This window comes from Trichosurus vulpecula, chromosome 5, assembly GCF_011100635.1.
Source record: "Trichosurus vulpecula isolate mTriVul1 chromosome 5, mTriVul1.pri, whole genome shotgun sequence".
Classification (NCBI taxonomy): Eukaryota; Metazoa; Chordata; class Mammalia; order Diprotodontia; family Phalangeridae; genus Trichosurus; species Trichosurus vulpecula.
The window spans coordinates 219,542,289-219,561,488 of record NC_050577.1 but is presented as its reverse complement, the minus strand read 5'-3'; the positions used below and the strand labels follow the sequence as shown (position 1 = coordinate 219,561,488).

Genomic DNA, 19,200 nt, shown 5'->3' with positions numbered 1-19,200 from the left:
GTGCAGATCAGAATGACTCAGGAGATGCTTCACAGGAATCTCACCACAGAATTCTCTAAAAAGCCAACTGTGCATCACTCTACAGACCTACAGGTTGGGCTTATTGGGCTTCCCAGCAAGCCTGAGAGTCCTGCACTTGGCCTCATGCTCACAGCTCCATTACTACTGAAATACACAGCATGGCACAAGGGAAAGACAATGGGATAGAGGCTGTGGTGGGGTCAGACAGCATGGGTTCAAATTCTACCACTGCCATTTACTACCTGCATAACCTCACCTATAAAATGAGGGAGACGGAAGACATGACGACTACAGTCCCTTCCTGTATCTATCGTTCTGCTCTAGTACGTTAGGTGGGTCAAAGTAGGAAGAGTTGGAGAAAGGGAGCCGGCACAAGCCACCTTCTGTGTCTCCCTCAGGGGGCCCGGCTGCTTCAGCTAGGCTGGCTTGCATGCCCTGTGAGGCAGCTGGTGGAGATAGCTGCTTCCTTCTTCTTAGGAGCCGCATCCCCAGATGACAGCTGCAAAAGCTAGGCTGGAAGCAGACATGGCGGTTGGGGCAGGGAAGGGGGTGGGGGTGCTATGACTCCCACGGCTCCTGGGCCTCTCTGCCTGTGAGTCTAACCAGGGCAGAGACCTATGCAGCATCTCCTCCATTCTGGACACAATGCAACTGTGGGCAGATCTTTTTTTAATCGAATAATAGGACTTTACATATATTCTTATTAAATCTCATTTTATCAAGTTTAATCCATCACACTATCCTGTCAAGATCAATCAATCCTCTTCTCAGAGTCTGACTATCTTCTGATATGTTAGCTATCTCTCCTCACTTTTTGTCTCTGCAAATTTAATAATCATAACATGTTTATTCTTGGGGGAAAAAAAATCTCAACAAAGCAGAGTCAAGGGCAAATCACTGGGCCAGTCCACTTGAGATCTCTGCCCACCTTCTTTCCAGTCAATGGTCTTTGGGTCTGGTCATTCAACTAGTTCTGAACTGATTTAACCATTCTATCATCTAGCCTACATATCTCCATCTTTTGCAAATAAATAAGACACTTCTGAAAATGCTTTGAAGAAATCCAAGTATAACTAGATCTATGCTATTTCCCTAATTTATCTAGTAAACCAGCCCCCCGCCACACACCCCAAAATAAAAGGAAAATTATAGATTCTTGATAGAACCATGAAATTCAGAAAGGTGAACTTCCTAACAATTATAGCAAATATGACTTCACATGTATAATGGGTATCATATTGCAGTGGGTGGGGGATGGGGTTGGGAGAGGGTATTTGGAACTCAAAATAAAAAACCGAACGTTTAAAAGAATAAACAAATAAATATAAACAAAAAGCAATTATAGCAATCCCGAACTTGAATGGGCTAAGGTAGCAGTGCATCACTATACATACACATAGATGTGTATATGAGCCAATGTGGCAGAGTGGATAAACAGCTGGTCTCAAGGCCAGAAAGGTTTGGAATCAAATCCTATTTCTGACTTTTATTAGCTGGGTAACCCCAATAAATTAACTCACCTGACTTCTCAGGGTTCTAGGCAACTCTCTAAGAAAGTAAGCTGCAGAGAAGATGCCAACCTGCACTGGCAGAGGGGATGTCCTCAATGAGAGTTCTCAAGACCAATGAACGCACAGGATTAGTCCCTGAGCCCATATCCTGGATTCATCCAGACATTCAAGAAGTTTTTTACAAGGTAGAAAGAATCCTCATCTCTCGTCCCTGTGGTGGGCCCTCCAACTTACAACTTTTCTCACAGACTTAAGAAAAAGGACAACCCACTTTTTAAATTTTCTTGCACAATGATGTCATAGAATGAGTTGGGGAACAAGACAGCAAAACCAACACAAAGCCCAAATCCAAGATGCTGACAGAAAACAGAGCTTCATTTTTGTGGTACCTGGGCATGGCAAAAACCTGTCTATCATCTTTTGTCCAGAAAATATGAAAGGGTGACATAGAACATCTACTTTCTAAATTTGGAGAAACACACTCCTTGAATTCTTTCCATGACCAGTTAAAGCTTCATTTTATCCTAAAAAGGACATAAGACACAGAGCATTTAAACAAAGGACAAACAGCTCAATTTGAAGTAGGTCTGTTGAAACAAAAGCAGTATAAACAAATCTCATGAATGTATTTAAGGATTCACAATTAGAATACCACCTGCTTAGAAAATACTGAACTTGACAACCTCCTTCCCTTTCTCAACATTATTAAACATAAGTAGCCAAATTATTTTAATTGGTCTCAATCAGCATCCCTCCACACATGTAGTTTATACTGCTAGATTAGAATTTAACCCTCAGTGGTGTGATCAAAAGACAGAAACTGAAGACAAATCAGCAGCCAAAGGAAGGAATTCTTTCTGAAGGACCAGAAAGGAAAATAACATGGAAGTTCTAAAAATATTCTATTAAAACGCTTTTTATGTGCAAAACAACTTCAAAGGCTGTTTCCAAGTAATTTGTCATTTACTTTGAGGACACAAAAAGGGTCTCTTTATTTCTAACTCAATTCCCTCCACTCAAACCATCACCAAAAGGACAAACTCAGACCTCCCATCATTCCTTCTAAAGAACTCAGACATTTTAGTGGCAGCCAGGCACAGAGGAAGAAAAAGGCTGTCTATATGGAAAATTTTGCAAGATCCATTCCACTGCACAGTATGATTCACTAAGGTTTTGTCAGAAAGGGTTCAAAATGTGTTTTTATCTAGAAGCCTTCAAATTTTTCCATGAGTAACTGTGCCCAGCATGTACTATACTCTGATAATCTGTGAAAAGGAAAAAGATTTCTCCTGAGTGGCAGAATCAAAAATACTTCCTCATTCACCCCAAGTTATCACACAGACTTAGCTTCAAAGTTCAGATGTGGAATTTTCCAATAATTCAGTCACATAAAATGGAAGCATCAGCCTAAACTGACATGCTTTAAAAAAACCAAAAAAAAACAAAAACTGAAGTCTAGGAAACAAACACTGCGTAAGAACTGGCAAAATAATTTTTAGAAGGGAAAGAATATAATGACCCTGTCAGCTGGTTGCAAATTATTTTTTATATGAAACATTATAAATTAGCAAGAGTAACACTTTATAATACAAGAGAATCTACTTCAATATATGCCTTGTAGACATCCAAACCAAACCTTAACATTCACATACTTTGGAGCAAAAATTCATGAGAATTCTATTTGACACCAACTTGGCAACAGACTGTTGCAAACAATTTCTGAATGAGCAGTGCCTCCTTCTTGGAAATCTGTGACTGCAGACATGCTGAGGAACAGGTTAACATCAGAATGAGAAGTCAGTGGTAAATTCAGTCTAGAATTTATACCCGATTGGGGAGAAACTGATGAATGAGTGACAAAAGCAAATAAATAATATTTTTAAATTAAATTAGCTGCAGGGGACCACACACACACACACACACACACACACACCCCATTACTCCAAGGCTTCGAAATTCTAACACACACACACACACACACACACACACACACACACACCCCCCATTACTCCAAGGCTTCAAAATTCTACTTAAAGCACATCTTCTCCAGAATTCTTACTCAACAAAGTGAAAAATACTTTTAGGTCTCTGCTTAATACCTGCTAAATTTGGAGTGGAAAGCCTTGTGTTCAAATCCCTACATTGCCCATCACTACCTGTGTGACCTGTTTCCTCAGTTGAGGTGTTTTAGACCAAATAAGCAGAGTCCCTTTCAGCTCTAAATCTATGATCCAATGGTACATTTCCTTGAAATAGCATGTACATCTGCTGACAGTCTGTACCACCTAACGTGACCTTCCCGTTCTCCGTTCTTTCTGCCTCCTGAGATCCCATCCATCCATCCATCCATCCGTCCATCCATCCAACCATCCATCCAACCCCAGTTAAATTCGAACTTCCTCCAGGAAGCCTCTCTAACTACCTAAGTCACACTGATCCCTTCCTCCTCCCTTGAAAGAATATAATCTATTGTCTGGGTTAATCACTAAGCACTTAATTATATACCATCTTATAAACATAGGCATCTTCCAATCACATACACCTTTTATATAATTATGTAATTTTTCATATGTATTTATCATAGTATTTAGCTCTTTCCCCATCTACACTGTAAATTCCCTATAGACAGGAGTCTGTGTCTTCCATATTTTGCATTCCCAGAGTTCTTAATGAGAAGCAGCCTGGCCTAGAGGAGAGTGTGCTGGACCTGGAACAAGGATGCCTGGGGTCCAGTCCAGCCTCAAGTGCTTGCTAGATGTATGATCTTGGGCAAGAGAATTAAATCCTGTGCCCTCCATTTCCTTATTTGTAAAATGAGACAAAGAGCAGCTACCTAACAGGGTTAAGTGCCAAGTACTAGACACAGAACAAGAAAAATTCCATGAATAAGCTCCATGAAACATCCTTCTGTTACAACAGAGATTCTTAACCTGGGTTGCCAGGACTCTCTGTTCAGGAGATCTATAAATGTGAATAGAGAAACCTCTTTATTTTCACTACCTTCTAACTGAAATTCAGCATTGCCTTCCCTTCCCTTCTGAATGTGAGAAACACCCATAATTGTGAGGAGGGCTGCACAGACTTCACCAGGTCACCAAAGCTGTCCGTGACACAGCAAAGAGTAAGCACTCCTATGCAGAGTGAGTGTATCCAGAAGGCACTTTTGGAGAAGTAGCCTTCTGAGAGTGCTAACCGCTATTTTACACAAAAAAAGTCAATCACCTCTGAGTGCTCTCAGACTATGTTACAAATCTTTATATCGTTCATTCCACAGGAAGAGCTGCCCAGCCACATGAAGCCAGTTACAAAAGCAGACAAACAAGATGCTACATATTCTATGTAGATTTGATGTTAAAATAAAAGTTTTCCTTAACCTAGAATATCAATTACTATAATTCTGCCAATGGCACAATGATAAAAAAAATGTCTCTGCTCCAGGTTTATGGAAAGAGACCAGTGATCTGAAAGTGAGCAAGAAATGCCACCACATGGAGATAAGCTCTGCACAGGGAAAAACCCAGGGACCACGTGATCTTTGCTCTGTTCCAAGCACTTCTGGGATTCTCCCGCCTCCAATTACAAAAAGTGGTGCTTCAGTTTGCTCAGTTATAAAGTGATTGTCTTAGTAACCCCACTAAAGTCTTGTTCTAACACCTCATGATGGCCCAGAAGGGACCATGACCACTCAAGCCTTACTTCTGCATCTGAAGAAGTGCCACATCCAGGTCCTGGGCTGAACTCTGTGTCCATCCTCTGAAAGCTGGCCTAGCCAGGCTTGGAGACTTATCACCACAATGTGAGGAAACGATCAGGCCACATAAACTCCTTACGCTATCTACCAAGTGCTTTGTATAGGTACAAGTGCATGCATGAACCAAACTAAATGTATGCAGTGGTGATGCACTTTTAATTTATGTTGGTTTATCTAACAGCGAAAACAGACTCCTACTTAGTCTTCTCACTGCTTTTCATCTTGTCAAGTTCCATGCAGACCATGGATCAGGAACTCTTTTTTGTGACATGGATGCTGCAGGCAGTCTGGGGGACAACCCCTTCTCAGAATCATGATTTTAAATAATTGAAAGAAGTGCTAAATTGAAACTAAAAATGTCATTTTCTTCCCATCCAAATTCAGAGACCCCAGGTTAAGAACTCCTGATCTAGAACATAAACTGCTAATGCAACACTGTGATGTTTTACATAGAACTGATCCAGACCCTTAACAAAGGAGGCATGCTAAAGGTGTTCTGTTCTGTAGCTTGAAAGACAGTTTAAATCAATGGCTTTAAGAAATTGGTAAATGATCAACCCACAACTACTTGTTAAGCATACGTATTTGTCAAGCACTGTGCCAAGTACAGGAGACAGAGAAGAAAGTGAAGAGTCCCTGCCCCAAAGGAGCTTACTTCTGCCTAGACTTGTAGGTAAATACAAGATGCATAGAAAGGGTGAAGATAAAGGAGGTGGGGAGGAAGCAGGTAGGAGGTGATGCTTAAGCAGCAGCGGTGAAAACACAGGCTCTTTACAGAGTTTCCAGAGCAAAGCAAGGAGAACATAGAGGGAATGCTGTGTATGAGGACTTGGGTGTCTTGGGAGGGGTAAGAGAGAAAGGTGTCTCTAAAGAGTCAAACCTGAATGACGCCATCAAAAGAAATGACAAAGCTCAGAAGAGGGCAGGGTTCTTAACAGGTTGGGGAAAGGGCGTAGATGATTGGTTCTGTTTTGGATGTGCTGAGTTGGAAACCTAGCAGAAATGGAGAGAAATAAGCATGTCTGTAAGCAGTGAGGAAGGAATCAATAGAAAGAGAGGGACAGAGACAGAGGAGAATAGGAATCCCTTTGGGGCCTTCTGTCAATGGCCTCTTTGGGGTACAAGTGTCAATGGATCTACGGGCATAAGGAGAGACAGAATTCAAGTAGCAGATGACATGGGATCTCAAAAGTAACAACCTATATTAGGAATCCTATTCAATGGGATGATGAGTCTTCAAACAGTGTAAGCTTCAAGGAGGAAAATAAGATAGCTTTACTCAGTGCAATACTGAAAAAAAAATGTCATAAATATAAAGGATAAGATAAGAAAATGAAGTTGTTAAAAACAAAAGGCAAACAAGGAAAACACTAAATCTGGGAGTCAAGCTCTGTAAATGTCTACGTCACAAGAGAAAAAAGTCAGCCACAAGCCAGCCAAATAAGAGATAAAATTTAAGAATATCCATGCATATGGCAGAATGGAAAGACATCCCTGGGAAACCAAGCTCCTATCAGCACAAAATTGATTTTATGAGTGCAGCAGCTCTTGAGCACTGCTGCCCAGTACCCCAGGTCACTCTCCTGGCTCCGCCTAGCTACTTAACACCATGCTACCCACAGTCAATAGCTATTTGGCCCCTAAGTATTTACTAAGCACTTGTGTGCAGAGAACTGGGCTTGGTGGGTCTCCAGGATCAGGGAGAGAAACACCTCCCACTTCCCACAACATCTCCATGTCCTATGCACACATCAGGCCAGCATCCTTGACGGCTGCTCTTGGGCCCCCAGAGTTGCAATGGTTCTTTACATTTTACCATATTGCTTTTTTTTTCAGTAATATAGCTAAATTTCTAGCAGATTAAATAAGCATCCATACACAATGTATAACAAAACATTCCTTGCTTTACCATTCGGGGGGCACCATGCTTCCATCCACATCCCAGAACGTATTTTTGCCATTCATTTCAGTAGTGTAGATAACCCATCGATGTCGACCTGAGTGGAAGGAAACAGTAACATTGTAGACATTTGAGTAGCAGAGAATAATAAAACGTACAGTTCTATGATGCCAAAGAAGATAAACAAGTCTTTTGATGAAAAATATACTTACTATACTCTTAGCAGAGATCTGTTCTTAAGGAATAAAATACCTTTTATATTGTAAAGCCACTTCCCAAACTCCATGCCCTCAAATTATCACCATGTGGATCCCAAACAGCTGCTGCTAGAAGAAGCCCCATTACGACACTGTCAGAGCCCCCACTTCTCCCAGCCTGCCCCAAAGCCCTACACCTTTTTCTCCCCTTGAAAAATCCTTGGCTTCTGAAGGTCAGGGGCAGAAGACAAGATCTGTTTGCTTGGTCAGGCTCACACTAAGAGCACAGACGACCCTCCCCTCGCTGGGTCAGCATACTGAGTGGAAGGCAGTCCAACTACCAATTCAGAATTCAGACTGCACCTTCCTATAGACCTGATGTTAAAAACAGCAATCAGACTCCCAGTGTGGCATACAAAAGTCTTCTAGCATAAACAGTAAAAATTATGGGGAAGTCTAAATCTCATCTGTAAAATAAGCATCTGTAAAATAACACCTTTAATTTACTGGGTTATTGTGAGGACCAAATAGGATATAAAGGTACTCTATAAGCTGGAAATTGTTACACAAATAAAATATGTGATGATTAAGAGGCCAGTGATGAACAAGTATACTTTCATCACATATTATTTGGTTTATATGAAATATACATACTGGACATAAATTTTAAAGCTCTAGGCCTGCACTAAATTGTAACATCTAATATTATGCTAATTTTTAAGTCTCCTTACCAGTTATTTCACTTACCAAAAAACTGTTTGTTGTCTTCATAATATTTGTTTCCATATTTGTCTTCCCCAACTAATGTGCCAACCCTCACGTCATTTACCCTGCAAATTCCCAAAAAAAAGGAATATTTTAAGGTACGCGTGATTTTTTTGTGCAAAGTGAAGTCAAACTTGATGCATCATTTTCTTTTTTAAAAAAGTATGTATTTTATTTTTTCCCCAATTACATGTTAAAACAATTTTTTGGCATTATTTTTCAAGTTTTAAGTTCCAAATTCCATCCCTTCCTCCCTCCTCCTCTTCCTCCCCTCTCATCTCTAAGATGGCAAGTAATCAGATTTAGGTTATACATGGGCGATCATGTAAAACATTTCCATAGTAGTCATTTTGTACAAGAAGACTTGAATAAAAGAAAAAGAATGAAAGAAAATAGCATGCTTCAGTCTGTAGTCAAACAATATCAGTTCTTTCTCTGGAGGCAGAAAATATGCTTCATCATTACTCCTTTGGAATTGTCTTGGGTCATTGTATTGCTGAGAATAGCCAAGTCTTTCCCAGTGGATCACTGTTAGAATACTGCTGTTATGGTGTACAATGTTCTCCTGGTTCTGCTCAGTTCACTTTACATCAGTTCATGTAAGTCTTTCTAGACTTTTCTAAAATCATCTTGCTTGTCATTTTTTATAGGACAATAATATTTCTTGATCCATCATTTTCAAACAAGAAGTTTCACTGAGTACTTGAATCAGCAGAGCATCAGCATTCAGAACACGTAAAATTTCAACAATTTTTGCCTGCTTGGAATCACTCTGGCTACTAAGAAATACCAGCTGATTAGGCTAAGAAGGCACAATAGATCAGCCAGTAACAAGAGGCAAAACAGAATGGAAAAGGCCCTGCTCTATGAGGCAGGAGGCCTAAGATTAGACCCAGCTCCACCACAAACTACGTCTGTGACCTGGGGCAATTACTTACTACTTCTGGACCTCAGAAAATAGGCCACTGGCAAGATAATAGCATTCACTATTCTTGGTCTCAGCACCAAAGTTCTATGTGTCTCACAGTAGGGCTAGAGGCAATGTTTTCCAGGAGCTGGATCCCTCCTGTCCTCAATCTCCCCCCTCCTCCCATTCATATTCTCCCAGGGCTGATGTATCCATGGTTAGTCAGGACTTTGCAGAACAGTAGGCCCCCACCTACTCTGCCAACAGCATTATATGTATACACTGCAACGATAGGCACAAGAGAGAATTCCATAGAAAAAGAGGGAACCCACTTTAAGGACACAGACCTAAATACACTCAGCCGGAAGGGACCTCGGAGGCCATATGAAACAAACAAATAGGAATCCCCTCTCTAACACAGCCAGCAACTGATCATCCACTTTATTTAAAGACCTCTGATGAGGAGAAAACCACTACCTCCCAAGGCAGTTCATTCCACTTTGGGACAGCCCAATTACCAGGGAAATTTTCCTTACATCCAGCCTAAATATTCATAATTTCCACCTACTACTCCTTAGTTCTGCCCTCGGGGACCAAACAGAACAAATCTAAACTATAGTTGAATATTAAACTGTCCAATAAAAAACCAACAATGCTGGCCCCCAAAACACAACACAGCTTCCCTTCCCACCACAACCTCTTCGTCATCTGTTGCCCAACAGAGTGGACAGAAGGCTGAGTGTTTCACCTAAGTCAACAACTAAGTCAACTTCTCTCTTCAAAGGCCCTTCACCTAATGACTCTGGTTCCTTCTCATTGTCTGATTTCCATTCAAAGTGTTGCTTCCAAGTTCAAATCCAGCCTTAGAAACTTACTGGCTATGTAACACTGGGCAAGTCATTTAACTTCTCTCCCTCAGTCTCCTCATCTGTAAAATGTGAAAAACAGCACCTACCTCTCAGGTGTTGCTGTGAGAATAAAATGAGATAAGTTTGTAAAGCACTGAGCACAGGGCCCAGCACACAGTAGGCTACCTCCCATAAGTACCTGTGCAACATCTTTGGTTCTCATTTTCCTCCTCTGTTAATAAATGAGGATGCTGAAATAAAAAGTCAACCTGAGCACTCTACTTGGTTACTAATAATCAGCTCCGGGTGTCTTATATAAAACATCCTATCTCCCGAAGAGCAAGAACCTCAGAGGTACAAGCAATATTAAGTGCCAAGCCTGGGCAGGACTTGATTTCTGTGATTCAAAGACCAAACCAGCTACAACTGGAAAGGGAGAACCACACCGGTTCCAGGTTAATGTGAGTATTTTTACCACACCAATTCTCAAGAACGGTCTACTTACATCAAAGGGGGTTGGCATCAGTGTTCGTGGAGGCAGTAACTACACAGATGAGTTCAGTAATTCAACGAATCAATTCAACCCATCAAATGTTTATTAAGTGCTTTCTGTGGGCCTGGCTTTGTGCCAAGCTCTGGAGATCCAAGACAAAAAGGAGAGAAGTCCCAGCCCTCAAGGAACTTATGGTCTACTTAAAGTAAAAATATGCAAAGTAAAAATACACAGAGTACTATGTGCTAGGAGAGAGGGATAAGACACAATGTCTAATTTCAAGGGGCTCCTACTCTTTAGGAGGATGAGATGAACACACAGGAGACCAGATAGATTCCATGGTAAGTGCTTTATTCATCAAATAGTGATGTCTTAGATCTTCAGATCCCACCCCTCACTGTGCAGAGGAGTACGTGAAGCTGAGAGAGGAAAGTGCCTTCCTCATAGTCCCAGGGGCAGGAAATCCAGCATTCAAACCCAGGTCCTCAGATTCCATATCCAGTAATCTTTCTATGATATTACCGCTGCCTGTGGCACTGATTCCAAGGATACATCCCTGTCACCAAAGCATTTCCAAAGACCATCCCAGCCTTGAGTCTATGGCAGGTCTTCCCAGAATGGCACACAGGCTTCAGGATTGCAAGAGACCACCAGATCTAAAGCCCACGTTTTACAATGAAGAAAACTGAAGCCCAAAGTGACTAGCCTGGTCGAGGTAAATAGCTGCGGTCAGTTTCACATCCAGTACCTAGACTCAGTGGCCATCTAGTTCAACCCTTAGCATAAGACAAGGGTGAGGGGCCCAGGGGCAGGGGGTGGTGGCCTAGAAGGGGCACTGTAAGGAACATTAGATTCAGAGCTGGAAGAGACCTTAGATAGAGATGAACCAACTAGTTCAACACCCCGCCCCCAACCACCCCCAATCATTTTAAGTAGAAAGATGTGGAGATGCCTTGGCCAAAGTCGCACAGGGAGTAAAGTTGCAGAGCTATGATTCCATGCATAATTACATCAAGAACTGTGGCTTATGATGTAGTCACTTGAAGATAAATGACATTATCTGTTACTCTCATGACACTAGTACTAAATCAAATAATAATGCTAAAGTATACCTATTAACTCACCCTGCTTATTCTGCAGAAAAAAAAATAAACAACTCTGGAACAATTCCACTCCAAACAAATCACTTTCAAGCAAACTTCACCTTTCTTCACAAACAACTCAGCCTAACGCAAACATTTAAAAAATTAGTAAGCTGCATGGCCAAGGTTAATTCTTTTTTTTTTTTTTTTTTTTGGAGAGGGGAAGGCAGGGCAATTGGGGTTAAGGTCACACAGCTAGTAAATGTGTCTGAGACCAGATCTGAACTAAGATCCTCCTGACTCCAGGGCCGGTGCTCTACTCACTGAGCCACCTAGCTGCCCCAACAAGGTTAATTCTTGATTAGTTGTGCTGATATTGAAGAATAATCCTAATTAGAGAATTATGTGAATAGAAGAATGAATAATAAAAAATGCCTGGCTTTTGAAGAGTGTGCAGGATTTGGAGTTGGGAAGAACCAGGTTCAAATCCCTCACCTGACACTTACTGGGACCACAGGCACATCATCTCATTTTCAGAGCTTCAATTTCATCACTGTTTTGGAAAGCAATTTGGCATTATGCAAATAAAGCGATATTCTTTGAAGATCAGACTCCATTACTGGGTTCATACTCCAAGGAGGCAATCGATAAGAAGAAAATCCCCATATACACCAAAATATTTTTAGCAGCATCTGTTGTGACAGTACAAGACTGGAAGCAACACAGATGCCCATCAATTGTGGAACAGCTAAACAGATGGTGGTAAATAAATGTAATAATTACTGGTCTATGAGAAATGATGAATATGATGACTACAAAGAAGTATGAAGCGATCTACATGAACGGATGCAGAGTGAGGTTAAGCAGACCCAAGAAAACAAGACAGACAACGTTTACAACAATGTAAATGAAAAGATTGAAATGTAAGGAATGAAATGTAAATATACATGAAAAGACACATCAAAAAATCAGAACAAAGCAAAGCCATAAAGAAGCAGGACTCCAAAGGAGATCTGAAAGGACACTCCCCAACCCACCCTTTTGATCTGAGAGGTGCAAAAGTGTTACACATTCCACATACTTTCAGTCTTTTTTAATATATTGATCAGTTATGCTAATTTTTTCCTTTCTTTTTTTTGCAGGGGTGGGGGGAATCTTGAAAAAATGTTTGTTACATGTTATACCTCTCTTGATGGGAGAGTGGGAGGGATACTGGGGTAAAGTATGAGGACATAAAAAACAGGAAATCAATATAATTTTTAAAAAAATCAAAGAAGGGACTGGAATCCAAGAATTTCTTTTTTAAAAATAATTATGATTTATTTTAACATTCATTTTTCTAATTTTTGAGTTCCAAATTATGTCCCTTCCTCCAGCTCCTCCCCTAGCCATTGGGAAGGCAAGTATATCACTTATAGATGTGAATTCATGCAAAATATATTTCCATATTAGCCATGCAGCGAAAAAAAAAAAAAGCAAGACAACTAAAGTATATTAAAAAAAAAGTTATGTTTCAATCTGCACTCAGGGTCCATCAGTTCTCTCTCTGGAGGTGGAGAGCATTTTTCATCATGCACCCTTTAGAATTGTCTTGGATCATTGTCTTAATCAGAGTCACTAAGTCTTTCACAGTTGAACATTGTTACAAGATCACTGTTACTTTGTATAATGATCTCTTGGTTCTGCTCACTTCACTTAGTTCATAAGTCTTCCCAGGTTTTTCTAAAACCATACCCCTCATCATTTCTTTTTTTTTTTTATTATTATTTTCACAATAATACCAAGATGTTTTAATTTCTAATGCAGAATATACTAAGAGAACACACATGAACATAAGCTTTTGGGGGGGGGGGACGGGGGCAGGGAGGGTTTCTCAGTAATTTCTAAGAGTGTAAAAGAGTCCTAAGATCAAAAAGCTTGAGAACTACTGAGTCTAATGTGTATCTTTCTCCCTCCTTTCCCTTCCTTCCTTTCTTCTTCCTCTTCATTTCTTAGAGCGCAATTGTTAGAAACCAAGAATTTCAGACTCCAAAGCCAACACTATTGACTAACACCTACCTCACGCGTTGTGATGACATGCAAACAAAGTAGCATATTAATAAAAATGATAACATCTAGCATTTCTGTAGGGCTGTAAGGTTTGCAAAGCATTAGATATACATTATCTCATTTGCTTCCTCCAACAACACCGCGAGGTAGGGGCCGTCATTATCCCCATTTTATAAATTTACTTATAATAAAAACTGTATCGATGTCTTGTTTTTTACATCCTCAAAGTTTTCCCCAGTATTTCTCCCTTTCTGCCTTTCAGAGTTTGCCTATAAAACAAATGTGATTTTTTAAAGACCAAAAAGCTAAGAGAGATTTAATGACTTGCCTAAGGTCACACAACTAATAAATGTCTAAAGCTGGACTGGAACCTGGGTCTTCTTGACTCCCATTCTTAATCTAATATTCAGAGCAACATATGGAAAGTGTTTTGCAAAACTGAAAACACTGGAAAAATGTCAGCCACTATTATTGTATTGTGTATGATACAATAAAAACTTAGAACTTTTAAAAAAATGATAAACACTGCATTTGGACACGGAAGGCATCAGGGCTCAAATTCTGGTTCTAACACTTTCTGAGGAAGGTGGATGATCCTGAGAAAGTGTCTTCTCTGGGCCTCAGTGTCCTCACCTGTATGAATGAAGGGGCTATATTTAGACAGCTTCTGAGGTCCCTTTCAGATACAGTTCTAGGATTCTGTGCTCTTACTACTTGTGTATTATTCAGTCGTTTTCAGTTGTGTCCAACTCTCTGTGACCCCATTTGGGGTTTTCTTGGCAAAGACACTGGAGTGGTTTATCATTTTCTTCTCCAACTCATTTTCCAGATGGGGAAACTGAGGCAAACAGGGTGAAGTGACTTGCCCAGGGTCACACAGCTAGTAAGTGTCTGAGGCCGGATTTGAACACAGGGAGATGAGTCTTCCTAACTCCAGGTCCGGAGCTCTCTCCACTGAGCCACCTAGCTGCCCTTACTACCTGTGTATCCTCCGACAAGTCACTCAGTCTCTCGTGGCCTCAGTTTCCATATGTATAAAAGGAAGGGATGGAACCAGCAGGAAGAGAAGCGCAGTGTAGGGGAGATACTGATGAGTTTGGATTTCTGAAAACCCGGGATCAGATCTTGGTTTGGATACTGGCCACCCCTATGACCTTGAGCAAGGCTCATTGTGTCTCTGGAGGGTCAACCAACATGAACTCTGTCCAGCTCTAACCCTATGACTCAAAGAAAAAAAAAATGATATCTTTGTATTCTTGGAATCCAGGAAGACGTGGGTGCAAGTCTCACCTCTGACACTCCCTGGGTAGTGTGACTCTGGGAAAGTCACTTAACCTCTAGGGCTTTTAGAGTCAATGGTTAATGCTGGGCCTGGAGTCAGGAAGACTTGGGTTCAAATCCAGCCTCAGACACGCACTAGCTGTGTGACCCTGGGCAAGTCACGTCACACACACCCCCGCCTCAGTTTCCCCATCTGGAAAATGGGGATAATAACAGCACCTACCTCCCAGGGTTGCTGTGAGGGCCGAGATAATGATTGCAAAGCTACACCGTGGTCCCTTCCAGCTCCAGATCTATGAGTTTTAGATTCTGCCCCACCCCCACCCGCCCCCAACTTTACAGGAGTCACAGCTTCCTTTGTGCCTCAGTTTCCCTAGCCGTAAAATGAGCGAGAACAAGATGGTGCTGGTCCGAGGTCCCTCCCAGCTCTAGTTCTGAGAGCCTGTGACCGTCCTGGGCCTCAGTTTCCCCCTCTGCGCAATGGGAGGGGGTGGTCCTCCCTCTCCGACCTCCCCTTCCCCCTTGACCTTTGGGGCGTCCCAAGGTGACCCCGTCCCTCTCTGGTCCCAGGTCCCGGCGCAGGCCCGCGCTCACCTGAAGAGCTGGCGCAGGTAGCCGAAGACGCCTCCGTGGCCCCTCACCTGGGCTAACCCCCGGCCCAGCACCCGCAAGTACTCCATGTAGTCCCCACCGTCGCCTCCTCCTCGCCGGAAGCGCCGGTGCACTCGGCAAATGGGCCCGGCCGGAAACAGGCGCTCTGGCCGCCGTGGTTCCGCCCGGAGAGTTCCGCCGCCCCTCCTCCCGACTCTGCGAGGCTGGAGCGAGGGCGCAGGCCCCGCCTCCTTCTCCAAGGCTCCGTCCCTAGCTCGAGGCCACGCCCCTGGCTCGAGGCCACGCCCCTGGCTCGAGGCCACGCCCCCTGACAGCTGGTTGACTCTCAGAGCCTCCTGGACCTAGAAGGCAAGCTGATCTGAGGAACCACCTAGTCTCATTTTACAGATAAAGAAACTGAGCCCCAGGGAAGCTCAAGCTCACACAGATAGAATCTTAGATCTGAGAACTAGAAGGAAAAGGGACATCAGGGACCATCTCGTCTAACCCCTCATTTTACAGAAAAGGAAACTGAGGTCCCCAGAGGAAGTATCACCCAGGTATAAGTCAGCATTTGGACTTGGGACTTAGATTCAGACCTGGAAAAGACCCTTGGAGATGCTTTAATCCGATCTGGATAGTTTACAGATCAGGAAATTAAATTCCAGAGGAGTTATCTTGCCCAAAGTTACAGACCTAGCACAGTCAAAATTTGAACCCTGTTTTCTCCAGCTCCAAAATCCAGAGCACTTTCTAAGGTATCACGACAACAATCTTGTTTACATAATACGAAATGAATCCTTGTGCACAGATAAATATGAAATAACTTGGTTGCAATGGAGAGATCTCTCCAGGGGCCAAGAAAGACCTTGTTTTGAATCCTAGATCTATTTGCCAGTGACCTGGGCACTAATAGTAATAATACCTGACATTTGCATAATATATATATTTATACTATACATACTATACCCCACTGAGAGCTACTTCTATGACTTCTGCCCATATTGTCAGGGTGGGACCCCAAGAGGCAGTTCACTATTTTTCCCCTTCCTACTGGCTGAGGTTTCTAACAAGATTGCTCATTTGCTTCCATCTGGTGCACTCCCCATTGATTATCAGCCAGTCATACTTAATTTGTTTTTACAAAAGGTGTTTACTAATAAGAACAGTTAGTATACAACACCCCCTCCCAGCTGGGGGCATTCTCTCCTCTTGCATATAAAAGGTTCTTGGGGAGAGTGGGTTCAACCCTTGTAGATACAGCCCTTGATTACTGGAACACCTTTCTCAAGTTCATAGCCAGGATTCTTTTATTAAACACCTACTATGTGTCATGCACGTGCTAAGCACTAGAGATTTCTACAGGATAAATTGGGAGTAGTCTAAGAAATTTGCAAAGGCTTCCTGTAGAATCATATGCATCTATCTGGGTCGTATCTGTCCTCAGTGTGTATGTATCCCTATTCCTGGTTGGGCTCATTGTCACCTACTCATCCATGGTCATTATGGAGGGGTGGTGCTGGCCCACTTACTCCAGGTTCACTCTCCACTGGTATAGACACAAGGGTTGACCTTCTCAAGGATTTCCTGAGCCTTGAGGATAGAGAAGAGACCCTGCTTATAAAATGAGGCAGGCTTTAGTTTAAATCTAGCTGTGTGATTCTAGTCAAGCCACTTAACTGATGTCTGCCTCAGTTTCCTCAAAATTGGGATAATAATAGCACCTACTTCCTAGGGTTATTGTGAGGATAAAATGAAAAGTGCTTAGTACAGTACCTGGCACATGGTAGGCGCTTAATAAATATTCCTGCCTTCTTGATCCTGGAATCTCCTCAAATTTGATTGTTTCACTATCGAACTGTCATGCCATATGAAGAGTATTGAATCTAGAGTCAAGGATCATGAGAAGAGCTACTCTAGCTCTTCAATTTACCATATCTATGACCTTGAGCAAAGGACTTAACTTCCCAGGGTCTCTCCTTTTTGGACCTGATGGCTTTTCAGGTATCTTTTAGCTCCGTATCAATGGTGTTTTGATTCTATTATTAGAATCTATGCATCTATGATACAGACCAATGGCATCAAACTCGAATACAAAAGATCCCTGCTGGGCTGCATATTGACTTAGAAAACTACCGCTAATGTTATTTATATTGGATTTTATTTATTTTTTTATTAATTATGTTTTATAATAATTATCCCTGCCTTGCCTAGGAGGGAGTTTGACATCTCTGATTTAGATCACTGGTACCTATAGCTAGGATGGGCATTTCAGATAGATAATAATCTGGGTCCAGAACTGAAGAGGAAGAGGCGACCATTCTGGATCACGTTTGGGAAACGGCATGGCACTTGTGATAATTTCAAGCTGATCCCTGCCACCAAAGCCCATCTTTTCAACACTAATAATCTTCCAGTGACTATAAGACTACAAATCATGGAATGCTGTGAGGCCATTAGAATCAGAATTCCATGTGACACAAATAGTAATGAAAAGATACATAATGGGTGTACACAGGCTACATCAGAATACTAACAAGGACTTGAATGCAACAAGTAGCACAAAAGGTATCATTAATCACGTTTGACCAGAAAAAGATTAGACTGGTCATGCACAAAGAGAGAGGGACATTGCAGATGGACAGCCAGAAAATTATGCCAAGAGCCATAAAAAACTAAAATAATGATAACAATAATCTAGAGGAGGGCCTCCATGATTCATTATAAGCATGTTGAGTGGGTCGCCTATGGAGGATTTGTGCAAGGACAGGATATGAAGGGCTGACTGGGTTCTGAACTGTTTCAATGAACAGAGTACGAACACCAAAAAGATCTAGCAATACTAACATATTGAAGTGTATGTCTACCTCCCCTAGGTTTGTGACTTCTTCAGCTCTGAAATCATTATGAGAATGATTCATATACACATCTCTAAGAAGGAAATAGGAAGACATTTGTAGATTATTTTCTATAACAGATGTCTTCACTGTCATATAGTTGACTGAGAGGTATGGAGAATGTAAAATCCCACTGTGTTCATTGCTGCTTAGAAATAAAAATTTGACTCAGTATCAAAACAACCTTGAGGGCTCTAACAAGGCACGTCCTCAGTATATGATGAGTCTGTGATATATACAACCACAGAGATCACATTTATATTTTTCAGTATCGATATCAAGCAAAGAACAAAACAAGGAGATGAGATGTGTTCACCAAGAATCATGTTTCTAAAGAATTGGGGGTGGGCGTGGGGAGGGAATGTTTGGTGAAGCCTATAGACCCACTTCTCAGAATCATATTTTAAAGAATTGGGAAAAATGCTAAATTTCAGTTAAAGCTTAGTAAAAATGAAGATGTAATTTTTTCCTTATCCAACTTCATGGGCCCCTAAAATCTGTCCATGAACTTCAGGTTAAGAACATCTGATCTAGTCCAATCCTGTTCTATTTCAGCTTTTAAATGTTGCTGAAGATACTTTTTTTAGAGGACCCACTATATCTACTCCCTTGGCTATTATGTTTTCCTAAGAAAAGGCAACCTAATCGTTTAAGAAGTTTCATAAGTTCATGGATCACAGATCTAAACCTGAAAAGGACCTTGGAGCCATACGGTACAGTCCTATCACTTTGCAAATGATGAAACTGAGGCCTAGGGAGGCTAGGAGACTTGCCCAAGGCTGTATAGGTAATAAGCATCAGAAATGGGATCAGAGCTCAGGCCACCTGACACTGGAGTCAGGGCTCTTTCTACTGCAGCTAAGCAGCTAGGTGGCCCAGAAGATAGAGTACTAGACCTGAAGTCAAG

At 41.7% G+C, this 19,200-nt stretch overlaps 1 protein-coding gene across 1 annotated transcript in view; it reads right to left on the bottom strand.

Annotated features, from left to right (window-relative positions):
- Nucleotides 1–15,554, bottom strand: part of NDUFA12 (NADH:ubiquinone oxidoreductase subunit A12) — a 28,320-nt gene extending 12,766 nt beyond the window's left edge. The window contains exons 1-3 of the mRNA XM_036760352.1: nt 15,400–15,554; nt 8,128–8,210; nt 7,193–7,280 (exon numbers count right to left, since the gene is read on the bottom strand). Of these exons, the coding sequence (XP_036616247.1) occupies nt 7,193–7,280; nt 8,128–8,210; nt 15,400–15,485 (257 nt within the window). The 5' untranslated portion in view covers nt 15,486–15,554. The remainder of the gene's footprint in view (nt 1–7,192; nt 7,281–8,127; nt 8,211–15,399) is intronic.
- Nucleotides 15,555–19,200: the final 3,646 nt, after the last annotated feature.